Genomic DNA, 20,691 nt, shown 5'->3' with positions numbered 1-20,691 from the left:
TGATGAGAACAGACCATTCAGACCAGCAAGGACTTCCATCTGATTAACCTTGGGTTTCGAAAAACAACATCATGTTGGGAATAGGAAAGTCTCTTAAATCTGTCTCTCCACCGCACTGCTCCATCATTTATTTCACGTGTCTATGATTCTTTGTGTGAAGATCCTTAACAAGTTCCCCATGACCATGTTAGTGTACTTCTCACCAATCTCTCCCGTTACCAAACCTCATTCATTTCTGGTAACGTTTTTCACTCCTGTTAAAAGTCTGTGAATGCTGTTTTTTATCTCCTTGTTTCTGAAGCTGTATATTATGGGATTAAACATCGGAGGAACGATATTGCCAATGATCACCATGGTATTGTAGGCCTCAGCAGACAGCATCACTCCAGTTCCTGTCAATATGTAGGATGTCACAAGTGGAATATTGAAAAGTCCCACCACCAGTAGATGTGTAATGAGGGTGTTAAAAACTTTTCTCTTCCCTTCAGCAGATGAGATCTTAAGAGCGGCGTAAGCAATCCTGAAATAGGAAAGTAGAATTAAAGCAAATGGACAAACCCCAAAAACAATGGATGTGGTGGACACCATTACTAAGTATTTGGTTTCTTCATTGCAGGAAATTTTAACTGTCGTGATGTAGTCGCAGAAACAATAATTCAGAATATTGGTGTTGCAGAAAGAAAGTTCAGTCACAAAAAGCACATACGGCACAAGGAAAAGCGCCATACTGAAGTGTAGCAGCATCACAGCCATCCACGCCGTTTTATTGGTGATAAGTGAAGGATATCGAAGAGGGTGGACAACAGCCACGTAGCGGTCACACGCCATTAGAGCCAAGAGGAGGGATTCGACAGCCTCCAAATAATATACCAAGAGCATCTGAAATAAACAAAGTCCATAGGAGGTAGCTGTCGAGTCCAAGAGAACGGCGACAATTTGTGGAATGATGTTGGTGCTGCTCAGCAGGTCAATTACTGCCAGAGTGGCAATACAGATGTACATGGGCGTCTGCAATCGATGATTCGTGCCGATGATGAGGATGACCAGGAGGTTCCCAAAGAGCGTCACCAGGTAGACCATCACTAGAACTGGAGTCGTGTAGCTCTTCTGCTGAGTGTCGATTGCACAGTGCAGCACAAACTCTGATATGGACACCCACGTGTAGTTCATGCCCCGATTTGCACTTCTGGGTACATGAAAAAAAGAGAGAGATAAAATATTGGCTGGGTTTGCTTGTGTTACTGTTATTTTCTGTGACTTGCTTTTTAATGAAACCAAACTTCTTCTTTTAATTCAAATCAAACACAATTCAAAGTATTTACCGTATTTTTCACTCCTTAAGACACACCTGACCATAAGACACACCTAGTTTTAGAAGAGGAAAACAAGAAAAAAAAATATTCTGAACCAAATGGTGTACTAATATATTTAAGAAAATATAGCAGAATAATATTTCAACCATGTAAAGTCAACAGCGGTATTAAGAACCATCATCACTGTCATCAACAAATCAGGAAAGACTTTAAGGTTTACGCACTCTTCTAGTTTTCTGGAAATCCCTAGAACTCCTCATCACTAGTGTCAGAATTTATGAAGCTCAGTTGCTCACAATCACTTTGCAGGAGCACGTACCTATCATCACGCAGCATAACTTGTCCAAAGCCACCAAAGGGACAAAGCACGTTTGGACCAATGCTCCCTGAAGTTATATCGCCTATTTGTAATGCCACAAAGCCCTTCACCTTATCTTTTGTTGTGGGTTTCCACTTTGAAAAACGAGAATGCGGTGCAAGCGCAGCCTGCGATTCAAAAAATTGCTCTGCATACCTGTTTGTCTTGTCTGACAGTAGCTGAAAGGCCGCCTCAGGATAGAACATCCTGAAGTAGTCCAGTGGCTGTACTCTGTCATGTCCAACAGCAAGCCATGCTGTCTTGTGAAGTCCGGTAGCCAGTTTGGCTCCCAAGGATCAATGTCTGGGTATTCCTCCCACACAAACCTTGCAGTAGGTGCATCGGCTGTGCGAATGTGCTCAGCTGGGGTGGCATTGGCTGGTGTCTTATCAGCTGATGCCAGTTCCTCACTCTCTCGCTCGATCTCTTGATCTCTCTCAACAAAATCAGATTCTGAAAAATCAGAGTCCGACTCAGTGATAATGCGCAAAACATCGTCTGCTGAGTATTTTGTTTTCTGCACTCACTTCGCTCCCTCGTGAGATGTTGATGCCATCTTGCCTTTGTTTACATGTGTTTACATTTCATAACTCATGCACACGCAAGGATTAGATGGGGAGTCAATGAGTCTAACATTTGTCCAAGCAGAGAGGGAGTGCCTGTAACGTAGCAGAGAGGTTTGTCGCCAATAACAGCTGATTGTCGCTTTCTACCCCTGGATGTTGACTTTTGTCAGGTAACACACATCACGGTCTGTGACGCAGTATTTGCTCCATAAGACTCACAGACATTTCCACCCTTCTTTTGGGGAAAAAAAAGGTGCATGTTATGGAGCGAAAAATACGGTATTCTTTTGACAATTGAAGTTTTCGTAGAATTAACGAGTCCAAAACACATGAGACAAACTAGGTGGAACTTTATTAAACTAGGTAATGTAGATTCAGCTAAATGGTTACAGAGGGACTGGAACTGCAAACAGGCTTGGGCAGATGTGTGGATGATGATAATGTAAGTAAATGTCAGATATGACATCAGACTCAGAATTCATTTTATTGGCCAGGTACACTAGTGTGTGTGTCTTGCTCGTATTGGTGCAACATACCAGGACACCGCATAATACAAAGGACAAATACAAGAAGAAAAAATATAAAATGATAAAATATAATGCGGCATACAAGGGCAATGCAAAAAAAATAAAGAGATAGTAAGAATAAAATATCCAGGTAGTCCAGTGTGTAGGTCTACATAGACACTGAACAGAAGCTCATTCCATGTGTCTATAATTCTCTATGTGAAGAAAAACGTCCTAATGTTTGTGCAAAATGTATCCTTAAGTTTCCAATGGTGTCATTTTAAAGTCCTTGTCTTGATCCACTGGAATAATTCCCTTCATAATTTTAAACACTTCAGTCATGTCTCCTCTTAATTTTCTTTTGTTTAAACTGTATTGACTTAGCTCTTTCAATCTTTCCTCATAATTCATCCTCTATAGCCCTGGAATCAGCCTATTCATTCTTCGCTGGACTTTTTCTAGCATTTCTATGTCCTTTCATGTTTGTGATGCACCATCTGTTAAAATGAAAAATGTAATGCATTTTATTACTGAATACATTCCAATAGATGGCACACAGCAAATGATAACACACAGAGGTCTACATTGATTATTTAGATTTCAGCCCCTCTTAGTCGGGTAGCACAGTTAGTTGTGTTATAAGTTAAAATCAGCCATGCCTTAATTAATCATTTGCTTTTGTTTCCAGTGAGATTCCAGGACCATATTAGCTGATAAAGAACTTGCTGACATTAATTTCTTAATAATCAATGAAAAGGAGTGCAATAAAACAATTAAGAAGTAAAAAACAAATTGGTGAATGAGGAGTAAAAATATCCCAACTAAATGAAAGAGAGGTGGAAATGGAAGTCCAAAAAGATGTAAGAAGGGCAGGACAAAAACATGAAAAAAGGAACCAGATGCTTTAAGAGAGCATAAATTACAAACTGGGTCAGAGGATAAAACCCACGCAACCCAGCTGTATAAATCTTCTGGACAATTTTATATCGAATAAACGGGTGTGTAGAAATTTGGAAGCAATTTTGGATCTCTTTAAGGAGCGAATCACGATGTGACTGTCCAAGTCAGCTCTGCGCTCCCTGATTGCTTCCAGGAACCGATAACTTACCCGAGGATGAGCCGGGCAAATGAGGACACATACAGTCGGCAATGGGTTGGTGCAAAGTGTCGGGTGCATTTATTACAAAAAAAAAGTCCAAAGTGTTTGAAACTGCAGTGCAAGTTTTGTTCATAATAAATAAATAATCCATGATAAACATAAAAACAGGTGAACTGGTGGAGGTTAAAATACAAATAACTATATGGCATAAAAACGATGTTAAAATCCAAGATAGTATCTACCCTTCTAAATTCCATGAGCCCCTCCACTTACCCCAGATGGGATCTCAGCAGCCAGAGGAGACGTCATCCAATAGGCACATTCAACCCTCAAATGGCTCGGGTCCCATGCCACACTGAGCCTTGTTCTTTCGACGACCACAGACACTTCTCTACCTTATGCAAAACGACTGGTGGAGCAGTCAGTCACTCCTCCAAGCCACAATCACCCAGCAGGAGTGACCCTTGCCCCTCAAGTACTGGCCGTACACTTCTAAAGGGGCTGTCTTCCCGACATCCTGCTTCCATTCCATTGTATGGGGTCCTCATTGATCATTTCCTCGATGTTTCTTTTCTTTCTTTTTATTGTGAATGAAGCACATGACTGACACACTTGCATTCATGCGTCAATACCCCAATTAATCTCGGAGCTGTCAGTGAACACTCACATGTACACCTGCTCCCATTCGAAGCCAGCATGCTCTGACACTCATGATTATTTATTAAAATCGCACTTCGCCACGGCATCTCTTATCACACCTGGTTCAAAGCAGAAGAGGGGTACAGATCTGACTCCAACGTAACTAAATTAGCAAGAGGCTTTTTGCCTTCATCACGGAGATGTGTGTACGGCACATGTACTGGTTAGAATTAAGAGATCACAGAATAAAAAGATCTTCAGATCCCCAGTGTTTGAATACTTCTGATTGCTCGATGCAACTGGAAAATTAAATTTGTGTGCCACAAGTCTAATACTGTACATTCAGTTTTTACAACTTATTTCCATAATGTCTTTAAAGTGCTTTCTAGTACATTCTTATTGATAATGTTACACATTTAAGCTAATAATCAAAATTGTATGTACATTTAATAATTGATACACCTTGCTACACCTTGATCTTTTACCAGATGTGACTGTGTTGTCGTTATCTCAGTAATCCATGTCATAAAAACATTGACGTATATCGGGATTGTCATAGGTAGATTGTACTTCTGTTTTAAGTGAATCAAGAGAATACTAATACACGTTCGAATAATTCATTATATTGCTCTTTTACGTTCCTTGAAATTTACAAGAAAGAAAAAAAAAAAGTCACCTTACCTTCACGGCGTCTTCAAATGATTGTCTCACAACTTCAGGGTCTAATTCTGTTTTATGATCTCCTCACAAATCTTAAATGTCAAGACATTGTGCGTCTCTTACTCTTTTTGAAAATTTGCAATTGATCACTGTTATTAAAATGTATTGATTTATTTGAATTTCCCTTCTAGAAAATGTGTGGTAACTATACTTCTGCAGAGAAATAACCATGTCAGCAAAATCTGTGTTAGCAGTTCTAGTGCCAGTGTCACTTTACGCCCCTAGAATTAGTCCAATTAGTTGAGTGGGAATGAAGAGTCCAAAGATAATGATGAGATCTCCGCCGCTCCTCTTCTATTTAAATGATTTTCTTAGGTGGCTTTACATGTGCCGACGAGGGAAATTGAAGTCAGGAATAAATACACTGGGGCCGGGAGCCTGCTTCTGTGTTCAGTCCTCTGTAGACTGCCGTGATAATTAGTGTCACAAATGGACAAGAAGCACACTTTATACATAATATAACCCGGAATGTGTATGGTAAAGTTAATAAATTAAATAACTAAAGAATTCCAATCTTTTATTTACACAGGAAATAAATCTTATTTTTCATTGAAGGCATTCAGATTTGATCAGATTGGATACACTTTATTCATCCCATGTGCAAATTCAGCTGCATAAATCAGCAGAAACATAAAAAAAAACAAGAATACAGACTCATAGGACAAATACAACAGCTAGTCGCTCAATCAATCAATCAATGAGTAAATAGATAAATAAAAATAAGTACATTGGGTGGAATCGTTGAATTGACTGATAGCAGTGGGCAAAAAAGACCCTGGAATAAGCCTGTGGCTAAAAGTGCTCTAAAAGAGCACCTCCTAGAGGGGATGGAAGGAATTTTTCATGATGGAATCCAATTTTGCCACCATCCCTTTATTCAACAATAGCTTCCAGCGTGTCCAGTGCATTAATAAACCTGGCTTTCCTGATAAGTTTGTTCAGGCTTTGTGCTTCTGCTGAGCTCAGGTTGCAACAACACAGAACACCACAGTGGCTACTATGGACTGATAGAACATTTCCAGCAGCTTTCTGCACAAATGAAAAAACCTGAGTCTCCTTAGCAAGTCTAGTCTGCTTTCTTGTAAAGCACCACTATGTTGTTAGACCAGTCCAGTTTTCTGGTAGTTCTGCACCACTTCCACATCTTCCCTTAAACGGCAACTGGTCTCAGAGGCTTCTTGGCACGTCATTGGCAGTCCACCACCAAGTCTTTTGTCTTGCTGATTGTTGAGTTGCAGGTTGTTAATCCTGCACCACAAGTCTTCCACGACTTTTCTGTACTCTGACCCATCTCCATTAATAATGCAGCCTATGATGGATGAGTCATCTCAGAATTTCTGTAGATGGCAAGCGCTGGTATTATGCTAGAAGTCTGTTGTATGGAGGGTGGACATGAAGGGAGACAGGACAATTCCCTGAGGAGCTCCAGTATTATACACCACCATTTCTGACACACACTTCCTGAGCCTCACAAACTGCTGTCTGTTGGTCAGGTAGTCCACGATCCAGGAGACAGTGGGGGCATCAAGATTCAAAACCTTGAGCTTTTTCCCCAGTCGATGTGACAGAATGGCATTGGAAAAACCAAAGAACATGATCCTGAACCTTTTGTTGTGCACACTTGTTTTCTTCCACCTTTCTGATCACAACTTTTACCTCACTCTGTCAGTCAGTCAGTCATTCTCCAACCTGCTATATCCTAACACAGGGTCACCGGGGTCAGCTGGAGCCAATCCCAGGCAGCACAGGGCGCAAGGCAGGAACAAACCCTGGGCTGACACCCACACACCAGGGACAATTTAGGATCGGCAATGCACCTAACCTGCATGCCTTTGGACTGCGAGAGGAAACCCAAGCAGACACGGGTACAACATGCAAATTCCACAAAGGGAGGACCTGGGATGTGATCACAGGTCTCCTTACTGCGAGGCAGAAGCCCTATCACTGCACCACCATGCTGCCTACCTTATTCAGCATTTCATTAATCTGCGCCACCATTACTAATTCTGCTGCTCTGCTCCATGAAATCCAAATGTAACATTTAGGGATGGCACAAATGCATGTCCAGATATTGTGAAATGACATCTTGCTACCACCCCAGTCACCTTCTACTTTTCCATTGCTCATTTTCATGATCCTCCTCTAAGTCTGCTCTAATTGGAGGCTTGTAAAGGCATTGCTCTGATTTCTTGGACCAGTACACTGCAGAGTGTGCGAGCTGTGCTGCTGTTTCTCAGCCAGATGACTCCATGGCTCAGTCCATTGTGTCCTTCTCCTGCCTTGTTGTTTTGCCACCCCAGTTTCATTGGCAGTCTTGTGCCTTCCTGCTTCTCCCACCTTTGAATGGTCAGCCTTTCTATGCTGTCTGTTGTCTCTTGCTTGTTTAATTGCCCTTTTCATTCTGCAGTTTGGTTGTCCATTTCCTCCAATAGCGGTTCTCTTTCTTACTGAAAGAGCGTTAAAGCAGATGCAAGGAGCTGGGACAGGGCGGAGGTGGGTAGAGTAGCCAAAAATTGTACTCAAGTAAGAGTAGCGTTACTTCAAAATAATATCACTCAAGAAGAAGTAGAAGTAAAAAGTAGTCATCCAAAAAATTACTCAAGTAAGAGTAAAAAAGTATTTTGTGAAAAGACTACTCAAGTACTGAGTAACTGTTTGATCATAATAAATGATTGATTTTTTAGAAATGTAATAAGACAGACAAAAATATAAAATAATGTGCACATTCTGCTATTTCCAAATAACAAAATAAAAAATGAGTAAAAATAAATAACATTTTAACAAAATAAAGATGCAGAAATAACACAAAGTTCCAAATCTCAGTTTTTCACAACAAAGCTTTTGAAGCCGATACCTACAGTAGGTAGCATGTATGTTTGAACAGTGCAAAATACTGACAGTGACGAGATATGCTGTACACTGACAGTATAATACTGTATACAGTGGGATGCAAAAGTTTGGGCAACCTTGTTAATAGTCATTATTTTCCTGTATAAATCGTTGGTTGTTACGATAAAAAAGTTAAATATATCATATAGTAGACACACACAGTGATATTTGAGAAGTGAAATGAAGTTTATTGGATTTACAGAAAGTGTGCAATAATTGTTCAAACAAAATCAGGCAGGTGCATAAATTTGGGCACCGTTGTCATTTTATTGATTCCAAAACTTTTAGAACTAATTATTGGAACTCAAATTGGCTTGGTAAGCTCAGTGACCCCTGACCTACATACACAGGTGAATCCTATAATGAGAAAGAGTATTTAAGGGGGTCAATTGTAAGTTTCCCTCCTCCTTTAATTTTCTCTGAAGAGTAGCAACATGGGGGTCACAAAACAACTCTCAAATGACCTGAAGACAAAGATTGTTCACCATCATGGTTTAGGGGAAGGATACAGAAAGCTGTCCCAGAGATTTAAGCTGTCTGTTTCCACAGTTAGGAACATATTGAGGAAATGGAAGACCACAGGCTCAGTTCAAGTTAAGGCTCGAAGTGGCAGACCAAGAAAGATTTCGGATAGACAGAAGTGACGAATGGTGAGAACAGTCAGAGTCAACCCACAGACCAGCACCAAAGACCTACAACATCATCTTGCAGCAGATGGAGTCACTGTGCATCGTTCAACCATTCGGCGCACTTTACACAAGGAGATGCTGTATGCGCAGAGTGATGCAGAGGAAGCCTTTTCTCCGCCCACAGCACAAACAGAGCCGCTTGAGGTCTACTCAAGCACATTTGGACAAGCCAGCTTCATTTTGGAATAAGGTGCTGTGGACTGATGAAACTAAAATTGAGTTATTTGGGCATAACAAGGGCGTTATGCATGGAGGAAAAAGAACACAGCATTCCAAGAAAAACACCTGCTACCTACAGTAAAATATGGTGGTGGTTCCATCATGCTGTGGGGCTGTGTGGCCAGTGCAGGGACTGGGAATCTTGTCAAAGTTGAGGGACGCATGGATTCCACTCAGTATCAGCAGATTCTGGAGACCAATGTCCAGGAATCAGTGACAAAGCTGAAGCTGCGCCGGGGCTGGATCTTTCAACAAGACAACGACCGAAACACTGCTCAAAATCCACTAAGGCATTCATGCAGAGGAACAAGTACAACGTTCTGGAATGGCCATCTCAGTCCCCAGACCTGAATATAATTGAAAATCTGTGGTGTGAGTTAAAGAGAGCTGTCCATGCTCGGAAGCCATCAAACCTGAATGAACTAGAGATGTTTTGTAAAGAGGAATGGTCCAAAATACCTTCAACCACAATCCAGACTCTCATTGGAACCTACAGGAAGCGTTTAGAGGCTGTAATTTCTGCAAAAGGCGGATCTACTAAATATTGATTTCATTTCTTTTTTGTGGTGCCCAAATTTATGCACCTGCCTGATTTTGTTTGAACAATTATTGCACACTTTCTGTAAATCCAATAAACTTCATTTCACTTCTCAAATATCACTGTGTGTGTCTCCTATATGATATATTTAACTGACATTTTTTATCGTAACAACCAACGATTTATACAGGAAAATAATGACTATTAACAAGGTTGCCCAAACTTTTGCATCCCACTGTATGACCTCCAAATAGCACAGCTGATAGAAAATAACATTAGAACAAGGTAGCTTGTGTGCGTACAAGAAGTCTAACTTAACCATGACTGTCTGTGTCTGTGCATGTTTGGTTAAAACGCGCTTGTTCTTCACTCAGTGAAGTGATGGTTTAGCTTCAGCAGGAGATGGCTCTCAAGGTTCCTGCAGTGAAGCTGTGACAGTTTAGCAGTAAACAGGAGCCCCGCATGACTAAAAAACTTCTCACAGGCTGCAGACACAGGAAGTTTGTGTGTGGTCATGTGACTGCATGGGATTAGTGAAACGGAGTCATGTGATTATTGATGCTACGTCTGATTGGTGAGACGGAGTCATGTGATTATTGCTGCTATGTCTGAATGATGAAAGAGTCATGCAGTAGATCCACTGGCGACTTCTCTCCGACTAAAATAGAGCGTATATAATGTGTAAATGGAAAAAAGTAACGAGTCGAGTGTTGCCCGATGTAGCGGAGTAAGAGTAGCGTTTCTTATTCACAAATGTACTCAAGTAAAAGTAAAAAGTATGGTGCAGTAAAACTACACGTAGAAGTACAATTTTTTTAAAAAGTTACTCAAGTACATGTAATGTAGTAAATGTAACTCGTTACTACCCACCTCTGGACAGGGAGGCCAGGAGCACAGACTATACTGATGTATGATGTGTGACAACTGGTTTTGAAAAATAAAATGCTGAAATGACAAGAGGAGTTTCTTCTGATGTCAATGGTATGACTTTTAGCGAATTTATTCATCCACAGATTTCCTCTCTTATTCAATACAGAGTCACAGGGCAGAATGTGTGTGCGGGGGGTGGTCAATTTAGGAACTCAACAAATATGGGACACCAATCCATCACAATGGATATTTACTCAACCCTGGACCAATTTAGAGTTATCAATCAACACAATGTTCTGACTGTGCAGCTGGCTTTGTCAAGGTGGGAGTAGGCTTGGGGGAGTAGGTGAGAACACATAGATGTGTGCAGATAAATAACTTCATGTGGATATATAAGCCTGAAACAATTGTCACAAACTTGACCACAAGTCATAGCAAGGTTTGGAGCAGCCACCCATATAATTGGTATCATGGCTGCAACATCGTAAAAATGTTACACAGCACTGATGTGCAGAAAACCGAGTCCAAAACAGAACTGAGGGAATAGAGAAAAGGTGGATGCTTTTAAAGGGGAAGACAGGAAGTGAGGTCAAAGAGGTTGGGCTCATAAGGGTCTTCAGCCATAGGCTCGAGCCCGGACGTGACATCAAATGGGCCTGAGCTGACAAGGTCTTCTTCCATAGGCTCAGACCAGGAAGTGATGTCAAGAGAGCCAGGTGGAATCTCCCGTGAATGAACTGCAGGAAAGGGAGAAAAAGAGTCAGTGCACTCTGCCACATCCCGGTCTGACTTGGAATTGCCCTTACTCAAGCCCTTTAGCTGCCTCCCATACGCACATGTGTGACACAACAAAAGAGCTTTCTTTAATCACGTACATGATAAGGACACCAAACATTCCAGTGAAAGGGGAAGACAAGTGGAAGGCAGCTCTGAGGTTTAGCACTTTCTTTAGCTGTTGCTTTTTATATGAGCAGTGGCTAATACTACCCATCCATTTAATAATAACATAATAATACTGACTGCTCTTTTAATCTTTGGCCAAGTCTGATGTTTTCCATGCTTTTTATAATTCTGATTTTGGGGACTGTTGTAGTTTGTTATGCCAAACCAGGTCATTTTCTAACAGTGCTTAATCCTGAACAGGGTCATGGGAGGCTGGAGTCTATCCCAGTATATATAGGGTGCAAGGCATAAATGATCAGTGGAAACTCACAAAGACACAGCGAGAACATGCAAATTCCACAAAGGGTGGACCCAGAATGTGAACCCTGGTCTCCTACTACTGTGCCACCCAGACTTGGTGCCACTGCTCTAATGCCAAGTTGTTTGCCTGCCTGTGCAAAAGTCATCTCAGGTAATGGAGCACTGGAAGCATCGAATCAGAGGGACCTTTCATCTGATTGGCCAGTCCAGCACTGACTTAGTTGTAGAATGGCCAAAGTGGGGGTAGCTCATTGGCCAAGGTATCCAGGACTCTGACTGTGCCTGGTTTGTCTGATTTCTTTTCCATAGTCTGGCTGATGTTCTACAATGAGCTGATGGACAGATGTTGTTGTTTTCAATTGTGTTAATTCATTTCTACTTCTTTATTGATGTATTTGAACAAATTATCCTCAAATGTTATAGTTCTTTATTTAGTGAGTGCTATAATCTATTCTTGCATTTTGCCTTGAGAGTTGTTGCGGTGCTCTCTGCCTTGTGACAGATTGGAGCACTGTTGTGCCCTTGAACCCTCAGACTAGACGCCAGACACCAGATAAAAGTCCAAATACTTGTTTTATTTAGACAAATAAGTGCACAAAGCACCCTCCACTCCACTATACTCATAAATCACAATCAATCAATACAATAAACCAATGCTCCACTCCCAGACGCGTTGCCACCCTGCCACCCTGCCACCCAGCTCAGCTCAAAATCTGGGATCTCCCACAGTCCTTTTATAGTCCATGACCCGGAAGTGCTTCTGAACCCGCAGTCCATGTGACCTCCTAGCACTTCCGGGTCAGATGAAAACTCCTCTTCTTCAACCCGGAAGCACGTCATTCTCTTTGTCCATGTGACTAGGATGCACTTCCGGGATGTAGTCAAAAACAACGTTGTTCCTCCCTGCAGCGCCTTCTAGGGGGTCCCGTGGTATCCAGCAGGGCTGCATATAAAAACTCCATTGTCCATAATTCCCTGCTGGCATTCGGGCACCTCCATGCTGCAGGGAGGGCTCCACCTGGCGGCCTGAGGGTATTGGCCGGGATGAATGGCCGGCCATATACCACAGCCTGCACTTGGTTGGGCACACTGTGAAGACCAAACTATTTTGTATTGTTGTGTTGTATTCCTGAGGTGGCCATGATAGACCGGCCATCAAGCACTATGACAAGGATGACTTGTGTTCTGTTTTGTGTTTTGTATTTACCTCCATTTTTTGACACCCATTGCATGCCAAACCAACCTGGGAGGGGGTCTCTCTCTTTCTCTGTTTCTCTGAATTGCCCTTCCCTAGATTTCTTCCATTTTTTTCCTATAAGGTTTTTTTGGAAGATTTTTTCTTGCCTTCTTAGGGAGTCAAAGAAGGGGTTGTCAAAAAAACAGGCCTGTTAAGGCCCATTGAGGCATTCAATGTGTGATTTTGGGCTATACAAGAAATACACTCACCTAAAGGATTATTAGGAACACCTGTTCAATTTCATTGATGCAATTACCTAATCAACCAATCACATGGCAGTTGCTTCAATGCATTTAGGGGTGTGGTCCTGGTCAAGACAATCTCCTGAACTCCAAACTGAATGTCAGAATGGGAAAGAAAGGTGATTTGAGCAATTTTGAGCGTGGCATGGTTGTTGGTGCCAGACGGGCCGGTCTGAGTATTTCACAATCTGCTCAGTTACTGGGATTTTCACGCACAACCATTTCTAGGGTTTACAAAGAATGGTGTGAAAAGGGAAAAACATCCAGTATGCGGCAGTCCTGTGGGCGAAAATGCCTTGTTGGTGCTAGAGGTCAGAGGAGAATGGGCCGACTGATTCAAGCTGATAGAAGAGCAACTTTGACTTAAATAACCATTCGTTACAACCGATGTATGCAGCAAAGCATTTGTGAAGCCACAACACGCACAACCTTGAGGCGGATGGGCTACAACAGCAGAAGACCCCACCGGGTACCACTCATCTCCACTACAAATAGGAAAAAGAGGCTACAATTTGCACAAGCTCACCAAAATTGGACAGTTGAAGACTGGAAAAATGTTGCCTGGTCTGATGAGTCTCGATTTCTGTTGAGACATTCAAATGGTAGAGTCAGAATTTGGCGTAAACAGAATGAGAACATGGATCCATCAGGCCTTGTTACCACTGTGCAGGCTGCTGGTGGTGGTGTAATGGTGTGGGGGATGTTTTCTTGGCACACTTTAGGCACCTTAGTGCCAATTGGACATCGTTTAAATGCCACGGGCTACCTGAGCATTGTTTCTGACCATGTCCATCCCTTCATGACCTCCATGTACCCATCCTCTGATGGCTACTTCCAGCAGGATAATGCACCATGTCACAAAGCTCGAATCATTTCAAATTGGTTTCTTGAACATGACAATGAGTTCACTGTACTAAAATGGCCCCCACAGTCACCAGATCGCAACCCAATAGAGCATCTTTGGGATGTGGTGGAACGGGAGCTTTGTGCCCTGGATGTGCATCCCACAAATCTCCATCAACTGCAAGATGCTATCCTATCAATATGGGCCAACATTTCTAAAGAATGTTTTCAGCACCTTGTTGAATCAATGCCACATAGAATTAAGGCAGTTCTGAAGGTGAAAGGGGGTCAAACACCGTAATAGTATGGTGGTCCTAATAATCCTTTAGGTGAGTGTACATTGCTGTTGTTGTTATTCTCACCTTGGGATCACATATTGCTCCATGTCTTAGTGACCAACTACCTTTGTAATCTCTCCCTTTATCCTTATGGCAGCTTTTCCTCACCTTTTTCTCTGCCCCTCCTATATACTGTAATATCCCTTTTCTAGGTTGGAGAAATAAACTGCACAAATGAGTGGCTGCAGCAAACAAAAGGGATTTATTGCTCTTCTATGTTAGCTGAACATTTGAAAGAACATGAAAGAGAAACAACAACTATTTACAATTCTCCCATTGTTTCGGCCATGGGAGACACCTTCGCTTTACGCTTTTATTCTTTCTGGGGTACACTCTTCCTCCTGCCTCCTGTTTTAAAGGCATGACAGTCCCCTGGACGTTCACATGTTGCAGCATTTTAAACCCGCATGGTGGACTCCAAAAAATCTGTTGCCACATGCATACACCAACAAGCTAGTACTTTTTTCCTTTTTTTTTTAAAATTCCCACTCCCAGCATCCCATTTGCTGCTTTAAATGAGAATGACAGATGGAGCTCCTCTGTGCCCACCCCACTCCACAGCACTGTGATCAGCCCCATTTGCTATGAATTTTGGAACCCCCCGCCTCAGGGTGGTCTGTCGAATCATTACAATATGTCACCTGCGTTTCCTTTTCTGTTGCATACCTGATGAAGGCTTTACAGCCGAAATGTCGAGTCTTTCACCTTCTCAGCATTGAAATAACCTTTAATGACATTTTTTATCTTTTTAAACATTGTGGTGTTGCACATATAGCATGTAAGTGTGTAGGATTTATAAAAAAAATGGCTGCTCTGCGTAATGCTGGGCAGTTGTACAAGGTAGCATGGCTTTTGTTAGTAAACGCTTCTTCTTATTAATATCTGCATATGTTAGTTGCTAGTATTTAAGTAACTAATTTAATGTACTGTATATTCCAAGTGCCAAAGAAAGATTTCATTGTTCAGGTAACACTGGAGCACTGAGGGGATTGAGGGTTTTGCACCATATTTACAGCCAAAATGAACCATTTATTTTTGAACATTTAACTTTATGGTTTAATCCCTGTGCATTCTGGCCACAATAAAATTACCGTATATACTCACATATAAATCGAGTCTTGAAACCTGAAAAATCAACCATAGACCCGACTTATATGCCTGTTCAAAAATATGACACTTAATTTTTTTTTTTACAGCTTCTTGCCTCCTCCAGTCTCACATCAGTTTCTCAGATGGATTGAATTTTGTTGCCAATTTCTTTCGCTACTTCAATAAAGTTTAACTTAAAACCAGATTCATATTTTCTTCTGATCGAACGATCCATCGTAGATAAGGGATGCTCTTACGATAAAGGTGTATGAGGGTGTGAGATACAAAAGACACAAAAAAGTGCAAACGTCACTCCAGAATACTTTGGGTATTACCGTGTGGTCATGTAGGCACAATACATAGAAAACAAAGGCAGTGTGCTCCATGGTTACTCTCTCAGGTGGGCATTAGCATATCATAATCTCTTGGACCAATAGCGTGAGTTTACCTCATTCAAATTATACGACCGACATTATAAAATACCGGAAATTATAAGATAAAAACAGAACTTATCCGTGAATATATACGGTAAATTTGTCTTCTCTTTCAGAATAATGTGATGAGTGAAATTTTATTTTATGCAGGCATTCTACATATGAAACCATCACAGACACTCACTTGTTATAATGAATAATAAAATCTAAAACTTTATGTGTTGAGTAGAGAATTTATAAGTCATGCATATAACATGCATATGACTTTCCAGACTTGTTCCTGTCTATGAGTTTATTGTTCAAAGCTTCATTTCCTCTCCCAGTTCATTTATGGTTCTTGATTTCTGGAGTCGTTCTTTTCCCCATGAAAAGTTTCTTTATTGCATTTTTCATTTCCTTGTTCCTAAAACTGTAGATGATGGGATTGATCATCGGGGGTACAATAGTAGCGACTATAATCAAAGCGTTGTAGGCTTCAGTTGACAGCTTCACTCCTAATCCAGGTAAAATGAAAGCAGTCAGCAACGGCAAATAGAAGAGTAACACCACGAGCAGGTGGGTGATGAGCACGTCGAAGACCTTCCCCTTGCCTTCAGATGATGAAATCTTGAGTGCTGCGTAGGCAATCTTGCCATAAGAAAAGAAGATTATTGCCAAAGTTACAGAACCATATGTGGTTGCGATTGTTGAGAGAAAACTTAAGTATTTAGGATTTTCTGTGCAAGAAATGTGAACCATAGTGGCATAGTCACAGAAGCAATAAGGTATGACATTCGTGTGACAAAAAGAAAGTTCATGAACAAATACCATATATACTGTCATTGGAATGCCTGACAGAATATTGCATAATAAGATGCCTGCCCATACAGTTCTGCCATTTACAAGTTGAGGGTATCTTAATGGGTGGATAACAGCAATATAGCGGTCACACGCCATGAGAGTGAAGAGAACGGCTTCTACTAACTCTAGATGAAAGACCAGGAACATCTGAATCAAGCAGGCACCGAATGGTACTGGAGGATTGTTGAACAGGAGAAGACCCATCATTTTAGGGATGAGGTTAGTGTTGTGTAACAAGTCTATAACAGCCAGGGAACTGATGAGAAAAAACATGGGAGTTTGGAGATGGTGGTCCAGGATTATTACCAGGAGGACCAAAAGGTTACCAAAAAGAGTCACCAGATAAATGATGGCCAGGGTGACAACTGTGAAGCTTCGAATCTCTGAAGTGATTTCACAGTGTAGCAGAAATTCAGATGCAAAGATGGTTGTATTGTGCATCGCTGTAGATTTCTTCTTTAATCTGAAACAATGAATAAAGAACAGTAAAGGATTTTTAGTAACAGTGTCTTGCTTCTGGTGATATATATCCATGACATACCTGTGGAAGCATGGGGATGTTTAGGAGAGATGGCAGTGGAGTTTTTAACCAGATTGTTTATTGCAATTTTGGAAAGTGAGAGGATGCCTGAGGAGTGGAGAAGAAGTGTAGTGGTGCTGATATTTAAGAATAAGGGGGATGTGCAGGATTGTAGTAACTACAGGGGGATAAAACTGATGAGCCACAGCATGAAGTTAGGGTAAAGAGTAGTGGAAGCTTGGCTAAGAAGTGAGTTGATGATTAGTGAGCAGCAGGATGGTTTCATGCCAAGAAAGAGCACCACAGATGCAATGTTTGCTCTGAGGATGTTGATGGAGAAGTTTAGAGAAGACCAGAAGGAGCTGCATTGCGTCTTTGTGGACCTGGAGAAAGCAAATGACAGGGTGACAAGAGAGAAGCTGTGGTATTATATGAGGAAGTCGGGAGTGGCAGAGAAGTACATAAGAGTTGTACAGAATATGTATGAGGGAAGTGTGACAGTGGTGAGGTCTGCGGTAGGAGTGACTGATGCATTCGAGGTGGAGGTGGGATTACATCAGGGATCGTCTCTGAGCCCTTTCTTCTTTGCAATGGTGATGGACAGGTTGAATGCCGGGATTAGACAGGAGTCCCTGTGGACTATGATGTTTGCTGATGACATTGTGATCTGTAGCGATAGTAGGGAGCAGGTTGAGGAGATATGAGAGGAGAGGAGAGGAATGAAGGTCAGTAAGAACAAGACAGAATACATGTGTGTAAATGAGATGGAGGTCAGTGAAATGGTGAGGATACAGGGGGTAGAGATGGTAAAGGTGGATGAGTAACAGTACAGAGTAACGGAGAGTGTGGAAGAGAGGTGAAAAATTGAGTGCAGGCAGGGTGGAATGGGTGCAGGAGAGTGGCAGGAGTGATTTGTGACAGACGGGTATCAGCAAGAGTGAAAGGGAAGGTCTACAGGATGGTAGTGAGACCAGCTATGTTATGGTTCTGACCAGAATGCAGGAGACAGAGCTGGAGGTGGCAGAGTTAAAGATGCTTAGATTTGCATTGGGGGTGACGAGGATGGACAGGATTAGAAATGAGGACATTAGAGGGTGAGCTCAAGTTAGACAGTTGAGGGACAAAGTCAGAGAGGCGAGATTGTGTTGGTTTGGACATGTGCAGAGGAGAGATACTGTGTATATTGGGTGAAGGGTGTGAAGGATGGAGCTACCAGGCAAAGGTAAAAGAGGAAGATCTAAGAGAAGGTTTATGGATGTGGTGATGGGTGTGGCACAGCAAGATGATGAGAACAGGAAGATATGGAAAAAGTTGATCCACTGTGGAAACTTCTAATGGGAGCAGCTGAAAGAAGAAGAAGAAATAACAGTGTCTTACATGGTAAGGAGATTAGCAGAGGCCATGTTTCTACTAGATTATTAATATAATGAAACACAGAACAGCATTTGGAATTTTGTTATTACATTTAACAAATATGATCATGCCAAAATCAAATTAAAACATGAGATAAGTCTTCATCTACATAAATAATTACATGCAGCACTGCAGTGCACCTGGTAGGCTTGCTAAGCACTTAGAGTCAGCAATTTGCTTTGGCAACACTTAAAAGGCTCACATGAGTGCAAATGAACACACAAGTATTACATTCATTGCTTCTTAGGTGTGTCCTTCTCTTGAACAGTTAATTGGAAAAGCAGCTTTGTTAAACGAATGGCTAGATATCAAAACAACATGTGTTAGAACATAAGAACATAAAGAATCTGACAAGTGAGAGGAGGCCATTCAGCCCATCAGGTTTGTTTGTTTAGCTAATAGTTAACTTGTCCCAATATCTCCTCCAGATTCCTCTTAAAGATTGCCAAGGTTTTTGCTTCAGCAACATGACTCGGTAGTTTTACCAGACCTGCACACAGTACCTCCAGATGTGGTCTCACTAGTGCATCATATAGTCTGATCATAACATCCCTTAATTCAAATACAAGTTTTTTTTACTATATAATCTAATGTCTTGTTTGCTTTTTTTATTGTTTCTGCACATTGCTTAGATGATGAGAACATTTTCTTAACATAAACCCCTAAATCTTTTTCAGAGGTTGCTCCCTATAGATCAGCGTTTCCCATTTTGTATTGATACTGGACATTTGTCTACATGTAACACTTTACACTTTTCTATATTGAACCACATTTTCCAAATGTTCTCCCAGTTCTGAAGCTTGCCCATATCTTGTTGAATTGTCTGTGTCTGCCATTCCTGCAATTTTAGTATCAACTGTGAAATTCAGAAGTTTATCATCTAACCAAAACCTGTCATTAATATAAATCAGAAAATGTAATGGCATTAGGACAGAGCCTTGAGGGATGTCACTAATGATCTTATTCTACATGAAGCATTCTCCTGTTACCTGTAGTTGTTATCGCCTGATGTTTAACACGCTTGAACTCCAGTTTTGCATGTTACCTGTGATGTCAACTGCCTATAGTTTCAGAATTAATCTTTGTGGTGAAAAAGAGTCAAAGGCTTTTTGAAATTCTAAGTAAATTGTGTTGTATGCTTTCTTTTGTGAACTATGGAAATCGTCTATTGGAAAAAAAAGGTTTGGCAGGATATTCCTACTCCTAAACGCATATTGGCATTTATTTGGTAAATAATTTTCATTGACTTTTGTAATGTATCTGTCTTATAACAGTTTATCATATTAGTGTATATAATGTCACAAACATGTGCTTGGAAGGCAGTCAAAGGGCTCATATCAGGGTATTGGAAAGTCGGATCGAGGGTTGGTGGTGAGTAATAATGTCTGTTCTTCTCTTCCCACAGACCCTCCGAGGAGAAAAACCAGCTGAACACATCACTTCCTACTCTGCTCTTGACCTCACTTCCAGCAACCACTGATGACCTCACTCCACTTCCTGTCCTGAAAACATGCCCTTCCTGCCCTCCACTATAAATTCAGTCAATAAGCTCAGTCATTCAGCCAATATAAATGGTATACGACACAGTCCTAAGAGACAGCTTGTTTTTTGCATTGATGTACAGTATATGGGATGAATCCCCAACTCTTTTGATTTGTTTTGTGTCTTCCTACAATAGATTCTTATTATAGTTTCCCAAATTTTTTATGGCACAGAAGTAAGTCTTATTAGTCTGTAATAATCAAGATTTACTTGAAAATGGGAGTCACATTTGCAACTTTCCAGTCCTCCAGCACTTATCCTTTCTCTGCTCAAATATGCCTACCAAGGGTTTGTACTTGATGTCTTTCGTTTACTAATACAAATGGTAAAATTCCGTCTGTTCTGAGAGTTTCATTAGTCTTCAATGTATCAAGAGTAGGAAACAAATCTGAATATTTTGTTTTTAACTCTTTCAGGCCCGATGTTGACTTTTATCAAAATTCAGGAGTAGAGGACGGTAATCAGCTGTAAACTGCAACGAAACTCACCCTTATGTTTTAGTTCGACTCTCTTTGCTAGAAGGAAAGTTCCATAACTTTGTTGATTGAATCTCAAATGCATACGCATGCTTGAGTAGCAAACAA

The 20,691-nt window shown here is 41.2% G+C and overlaps 2 protein-coding genes across 2 annotated transcripts in view; both read right to left on the bottom strand.

The window, feature by feature from the left end:
- Positions 1-225: 225 nt before the first annotated feature.
- Positions 226-1,170, bottom strand: LOC120524169 (olfactory receptor 9Q2-like). The gene has a single exon (XM_039746050.1). It carries the CDS (start codon positions 1,168-1,170, stop codon positions 226-228), a length of 945 nt encoding a protein of 314 aa, XP_039601984.1.
- Positions 1,171-16,116: 14,946 nt separating this feature from the next.
- LOC120524168 (olfactory receptor 13G1-like) overlaps positions 16,117-20,691 on the bottom strand; it is a 169,965-nt gene continuing 165,390 nt past the window's right edge. The window contains exons 3-5 of the mRNA XM_039746049.1: positions 16,959-17,095; positions 16,675-16,871; positions 16,117-16,419 (exon numbers count right to left, since the gene is read on the bottom strand). Of these exons, the coding sequence (XP_039601983.1) occupies positions 16,117-16,419; positions 16,675-16,871; positions 16,959-17,095 (637 nt within the window). The remainder of the gene's footprint in view (positions 16,420-16,674; positions 16,872-16,958; positions 17,096-20,691) is intronic.

The sequence above is a fragment of the Polypterus senegalus genome, chromosome 2, assembly GCF_016835505.1.
Source record: "Polypterus senegalus isolate Bchr_013 chromosome 2, ASM1683550v1, whole genome shotgun sequence".
Taxonomy (NCBI): domain Eukaryota; kingdom Metazoa; phylum Chordata; class Cladistia; order Polypteriformes; family Polypteridae; genus Polypterus; species Polypterus senegalus.
This window is presented reverse-complemented; position numbering and strand designations above follow the sequence as displayed.

What these genes read in the sequence shown, in the direction of transcription:
- LOC120524169 (XM_039746050.1), bottom strand. Translation starts at nt 1,170, where the DNA reads ATGAACTACACGTGGGTGTCCATATCAGAGTTTGTGCTGCACTGTGCA.